This window comes from Populus trichocarpa, unplaced genomic scaffold (assembly GCF_000002775.5).
Source record: "Populus trichocarpa isolate Nisqually-1 unplaced genomic scaffold, P.trichocarpa_v4.1 scaffold_25, whole genome shotgun sequence".
Lineage (NCBI taxonomy): Eukaryota > Viridiplantae > Streptophyta > Magnoliopsida > Malpighiales > Salicaceae > Populus > Populus trichocarpa.
Window position 1 is genome coordinate 198,042 of NW_026291139.1, and position 6,393 is coordinate 204,434.

At 35.8% G+C, this 6,393-nt stretch overlaps 1 protein-coding gene across 2 annotated transcripts; it reads left to right on the forward strand.

Annotated features, from left to right (window-relative positions):
* The first annotated feature begins 1,051 nt into the window (after nucleotides 1–1,051).
* Nucleotides 1,052–5,227, forward strand: LOC7465894 (protein DYAD). Of its 2 annotated transcripts, none has more exons than XM_002325692.4 (9): nucleotides 1,052–1,240; nucleotides 2,367–2,449; nucleotides 2,547–3,030; nucleotides 3,124–3,507; nucleotides 3,597–3,654; nucleotides 3,745–3,828; nucleotides 3,939–4,288; nucleotides 4,488–4,599; nucleotides 4,700–5,227. In XM_002325692.4, exons 2-9 carry the CDS (start codon nucleotides 2,431–2,433, stop codon nucleotides 4,793–4,795), a joined length of 1,587 nt encoding a protein of 528 aa, XP_002325728.3. In that variant the 5' UTR covers nucleotides 1,052–1,240; nucleotides 2,367–2,430; the 3' UTR covers nucleotides 4,796–5,227. The 2 variants fall into 2 exon arrangements, with proteins under 2 accessions (XP_002325728.3, XP_024447770.1); XM_024592002.2 differs by lacking the exon at nucleotides 1,052–1,240 and adding an exon at nucleotides 1,299–1,564.
* The last annotated feature ends 1,166 nt before the right edge of the window (nucleotides 5,228–6,393 follow it).

Below are 6,393 nucleotides of genomic sequence, written 5' to 3' on the forward strand. Positions count from 1 at the left end.
TTTTTTTATTAAAATTTAATATGGTTTGTATGTTTTGGATCGTTTTGATGTACTGATGTCAAAAATGATTTTTAAAAAATGAAAAAACATCATTGACATACATTTTGGCATGAAAAGTTATTTGAAAAGCACCCGCAACCAAACTGACAAACACGCTCTTAATCTCAACCTAACTTCCCACAATACAATTGAACATAATTGTTGAGGAACACACCAAATTGGCAGTCACAATCAAATTATTTTTTAATCTCAACATCAGCAATAAAAAGATGATTGTGAAAGGAAGAAGAAGAAGAAGAATAATGTTGCAGTAATAAATTTGTAAAAGGAAACAAAAAGAAAAGAAAAAATTTAAATATTTTGAGTTAACTGTTCTTAATCCCTATGGTTAAGCAAAATAATCAATTAATCACTTTAGTCTAAAAATTCCAATATTAATTCTCTATATTGTTCGTGCTCATCGATGACCTGGCTCTTTAATTAATTGTACATTGCAATTATTTCTTGCTTCAATACCCTTATTTTCACTCAAAATTACCATTTTTTCACCTATAGCAAACAAATTGTTTGTTCCGCCACGCTCTGTGTGATTTTGAAAAAAATTATTATTTTTTTGATATTTTTAAATTATTTTAATTTATTAAAATTGAAATTAAATTTTTTTAATATTTTTAAGTAAAAATTATTTTAAAAAATAATTATTATTACAATACCAAATATACTTAAAATTTAAATGCTTTTAAAAAGGACCCATCCAAATAATTAAAAAATAATTTAAATCAAAATTATTAAATTAGAGTTAGATTCGTGATTCAGTTTAAGTCTAGGTCACCAGTTGATTTATTAATGTTAATCTATTGAAACAACCAAGTCACAAGTGAAATTACGTTAATTTTTTATTATTTTTTTTAAAACTTTGATCTCGATTAGGATCTAAATCTGACTCGATAGGCCGAAATAAATTTAATAATAAAGAATAACATATGATTTTTATTATTTAAAGGCCCAAAATAATAAACTCAGATTTGTTTTACGGGAGGAGAAATTGGCGGTTGGTTTGGCTAGGGTTTTAGTATTATTTTATTATTTCGATATTTTTATATTTATTTTTCTTGAAAAAACATTTTTCGTTAAGGCTACAGTGTCGGCCCTAACACAAACAAACAAACACCTTCCAGACTCTCTTCGAAATCTCCATAAACCCATCAATCAGACAACAAATTCTCAACAACACACTAAGGTAAGCAAGCCCTAACTGTTTCTTTCTATGATCCTTTTCTTTTCCTTTTTTTTTTTCTGCGATCCCCCCCCCCCTCCTTTTCGTGTTCTTTTTAGGATTTCTTTTAACAATGTCTTGATGAATGTTTAAGGAAGAAACCCTTTAATTTTGAGGTAAAACCCTAAACCCTGATTTTTTTTATGGCTTCTTCGTGTTTTGGTTTCTGAGACGGTGTGATGGGGATAAGGGCATGGGGTTTCTGGTGGCTTGGTTGTGAGGAAAAGAGGAAAGTAGAGGGGAATGGGTGTGGAGATCATGAATTTTTTTTTTCTAAGAAACAAACAGGTAAAGAAAAATAAACGGTGGTTTTTGTTTTTATAGTTTTTTGAAGGAGGGTTTGTTGGAGGGTGGGATCATGATGCTTATGGAAGTATGTGAATGATTTTGAAAATGCTGATGGCAAGGTGTTTTGGAAAGCTGTTTTATTAGTTTGCACTGGTTGAGAACTTGAAGGAATCTTAGTTTGATGTGTTAAGTGATGTTATTGTTGGACTTAAAAGCATTTGCTTTTTGTTTTGGATTTCTTGTTCTCTGCGTTGTTTTGTGATGCATTTAATTGTTTTTTTATCAGTATATATGTACACACGTGTGTATGTATGTATATAAGTTTGGAAGAAAACTGTTTTGTCGAAGAATGTGGACACTGAAAAGTTTTGAATGCAATTACTGATGTGTTTATTGTTCGTTTTTCTTTCCTTTGGGTTTCCTTGCTCAATGCATACTTACAAAGTGCAACATATTTTAATGTTTTGATTGCTGCTTTTCTCTTTTTGTTTGGGGTATGTTTACCATGTATATGACATATGATTGGACCTGATGGTTTCTGCATGGTGAAAACTCGCAAGATTTCATTACTGATGCATGGTGTATGCTGCATTATATATTGTAGGAACCAGCGTAATCATGTTTGTTTTCAAAGTTTTTGATGGGGGGCATTGTGTGCATGCTTGTGCATCTATATGAAGAGTAGTTGATTTTTAATCTAACAAAGTTTTTTCATGGCTGTGTTTTTCATTCATTGAGGGGGGGGGGGGGGGGGGCAAGGGGTAAAAGTGCTTACACTGTATTTTTTTCTTGTGTTTTGTAGGTAGTTTGAAGGGAAGCTTTAACTATAACGTGTGCTTCTGGACTATGGGATCGTGTGCTTTTTGATGTCGCAGTCATACAAAGGTAGTGGAAATTAAAAGCCTGTTCTGTTGGACAACGGGATCATATGCATGGAGTCAGTTGTGTTTTTGAGGTTTTCATTGTGCTTCATTTTCTGCAGGTGCTTCAGAATCGCCTGAAAGTTGTGGCAGTGGAGAAGAAAGTACAAGGAAAGGGGCGTGTTTGTTGGAGATCAAACGCACTGGAATGGTACAATGGGGAATCAGCAGGCATATTGAGTCCATTGACAACAATCCTCCTCCAGGGGAAAATAACCCTCAACTTCCATCTCCCATTATCAAGCATGGACAGAAGAACCCTCAACTTCCATCTGCCATCACCGGGCATGGGAATAACCCTCAATTTCCATCTGCCATTGTCAAAGAAGAAGTAAAAGATGATGAAGCTAGGACAACTGAGTCTCTTGTGTTGCCAGAAGCTAAGAAGAGGAAGCATCATGCCCTTCAGGAACCCAGAGAAGCACGAGCTGTGAGATGTTCTAAAGCAAAGCAAACTAGCCTTGTTTATAAATGTAAGCAAATAAAGCGTGAGAATCCCATATCAGTAAAAAAGGAGAATGTCATGGATAGATGGTCAGTAGACAGGTACATGGTAAACCATTTTTCTTTTTCCTCCTATCAGTTGGGTTGACACATCATATGGTGCTTTTTGAAGTGAATGGTGTTTCTGTTTTGAAGGTATAATCAGGCGGAGAAAAGTATGTTGGAGGTCATGAAGGCTGAGGGGGCAGTGTTTGAGAAACCCATTTCCCGGTCAGCACTGCGAATGGTAGCTCGTAAACACATTGGTGACACTGGACTCTTAGACCACCTACTGAAGCACATTGATGGTAAGGTGGCACCAGGTGGCACTGAGCGGTTCTGTCGGTGTTATAACACTCAAGGGAAAATGGAGTATTGGCTGGAGAGTGCTGACCTGGTTAAAATTAAGCAGGAGGCTGGAGTACCAGATCCAAACTATGTTCCCCCATCCTGGTTGAGGCCTGGTAGTGTTGCGCCACTGGATTCTGTTTCTGCTGAAGAATTGACTCTGCTTAGAAAGGAAGTAGCAAAAATGACGAGGTAAATAAAGACAGTACTAGAATAAAAATCTTAATTATTTAAGCTTAGGTGTGCTGTCTTCCTTGAATAATCAAGTCTTCCTCTTATAGGGATATGGAGGAGCTGGTATCCAAGAATCAAGAGCAACATCAAGCTAACCATGTTGGGGTAAATATTGAGTTACAATCTGGAGTAAATGAACATAATTATTAGGATTGCTTTATAGGGCTCCATTTGAAGTCTTTGTCCTTTCAACAGGATATTTACAAGGAATTTGTGGAATGGAGAGGTAAGACAGACCAGCGCCTGATGGAGATTTCAAGTTCTTTGGGTGGTTTGCAGGTACCACAGGAATACCTTATCTTCTGTTTATTCTTTCTTCAACTTCTGATGTACTTTTTGCACCTGTCAGTGTACCTCAATCAATTGCCCTTGAATTTTCCTTTGGACAGGGAAAGTATAAGGAGATGATGGCATGGAAGTCGAAGATTGAACAACAACTCAAGGAAATGTCAAATTCACTAAGCAGCTTGCAATCATCAAAGCAATGCAATACCCTGAGTCCAGTTTCTGAAAGATGGGAGGACTGGTTGGAGAGCACCAACTTGGATAATATTCAAGGGGAAGACTTTGCACCTTGGCTAGAGAACATGGATTTGGTTAATGTTGGGTATAATGCCTCATTGAAAGAACCCTACAATGCCTCTCAACTGTGGTTGAAACCCTGTGATAGCCCCTCTCAGGAGCCTGTTTGTGCAAGAGAGCTGGAGCTGCTCAAGGAAGAAATGGCCAAAATGAAAAGGTGATAATTTTTTTTTCTTCTTGTTTATTTATTTATTTTTGTAAGTAGAGGACATAAAATTCCAATGCATAATTTTGAGAAAAGGTACAGAAGGCTTTGTGTTTGAACTATATCTATCAAAACACCCCTCCCTCCACAAAGGAAAAAGGATCTTTATTAATGATCTGAGGTTTGTTGTGCCTTTCTGTGGTATAAACAGAGATATGCAGGGGGTGGTACCCAATAGGATGGAGGAAGATAAAGCTAATATGACCTCAGATTCATCTGCCACGGCCAATTCCAAGACAGAACTTGACAATTCATTTTTTCAGGTGACGTTTGATAATAGCCGGTGCAAAATAAATTGCTCGCTATCTCCTATCATGGTGTAGGAGCTCAATTAAACACACGGTTCATATAATGTCTTTGCAGGAAATGTTCAAGGACTTCGGAAAATGGAGAAAGAAGATGGAGCAACAGATGCTTGAGATTTCCAATGCTGTCAATACTTTACAGGCATCAAAGTAATACCTCTCCTGAAGCCTTGACATGAAGATAGAAAAGATAGGATGTTAGTGATCTTTTGTTCCATTTTGAAGAAACCCAGTTACCCATAGAGTAGCAGGATTAGATATTTAGATACTGTACAGGCTTTACAAGCTAAAACAAGAGCTCTTGCTGATTCCAAATCATCCAAAGCAATAGGACCGGCATCTGACCTTTTGACCACCAAATGAACCAGCTTACATGAACCATATCTTATATATGAGATGCTAATTGTAGAGATCCCGCTTTACTGTTCTTGGGATATAGATGAAGTTGGACACCTTGGAGTGGATCCTTTTTACCGGCTACTTAGTTATAGAAGTTTATTTTGTTTAGGATATGGGATTGTAATGGATTAATGACTATTGCTCTCCTTTATTTTCATGTTAATCTACTGGCAGCTCATGTTTATCCTCTTCTGTGTCGGCCAAACTTGTATTATTAGCTATTACAATTTGTTAGAAAAGAAGTCATCATTGTGGGATCTTTTGGTCAGTTTGCCCGATGCTGCATTATCACACATCGGTGCCTGTTAGCTTTATTGGCTGTAAAGTAAACCAAAAGGCCAAGAGAAGGGGCAATCTGGTCGATGCGTGCGCTTCTTGTATGTAATTGAACTTTTGTATGATTTGAGTGGAGAAAACAGGTCATAAAGTTGGCCTTGGTTCACGTTCATCGGGACTAGGTTTGTATCTGCGGGTCCCTGGATGAGAGACCCTGAGTACCTCCTGTCTTGTGAATTTATATTGTTGCAGAACAACTCAAGCTTCTAATACGGAGGAGCTTATTGTGTGGCTTAAAATCAATTTGGATCGCATTTCAGGCATGTGTTCAAGTTTTTAAGTTTTGGAATCAAGTGAAATTTATAAAAAGGAATCATTTGGTCTCTGCATAATAATAAACTTTCTACAATTACTTACCATTGCGAATATGAGGTTTGAACTCGAAATTATTTTAACCACTATATACGTTGAACTATAAGCTTATTGACAAATGATGCTGAGGAGAATTTGAATCTAAACTTTACTCTTTCATAATTTTTTACAATCATGTAAGAATTATTTATGTAGCAAAGAAAGTGAACATGGGATCTCAAACTTCTTTTATATTTTTTACAACTAGGTTGTTTATGATCATTTTTTATATGAAATACAATATTAAAGAATTATCTCAATCTAAAATTAAAACTATTAAGTAAGATTTCAAGAATAGTTTTATATCTCTCTAACATATATTTTCAAGTGAAAACTTTTTAAACTTTAAACTTGTATAAACTCACACCACATTGTACTTAATTTTATTATTTGTAATGAGAGTGATGAGATTTAAACTCGTGATTATTTGATTATCAAAGCTCTAATACCATATTAAAGAACCATATGATGCAACCGAGCTTGTTGAAATCAAAGGTTCTAAGTATTCGAGTGAAGATCTGACATTACCATATGAGAATCTGATCTAAGCAGACTTTGTGGATAACCTAGCAGAGATAGGTCTATACCCAAGAGGAAGATGTTTGGTCATGCCAAACTAAGTTAGCACCTTAAAATTGAAATAACATGATATCCAACTATTATATA

Excerpts from the sequence above, each read along its gene's own strand:
- LOC7465894 (XM_002325692.4), top strand. Across the intron at positions 3,508-3,596 it reads GAAGTAGCAAAAATGACGAG|GGATATGGAGGAGCTGGTAT; the intron begins GTAAATAAAGAC and ends TTCCTCTTATAG. Across the intron at positions 3,655-3,744 it reads ATCAAGCTAACCATGTTGGG|GATATTTACAAGGAATTTGT; the intron begins GTAAATATTGAG and ends TCCTTTCAACAG.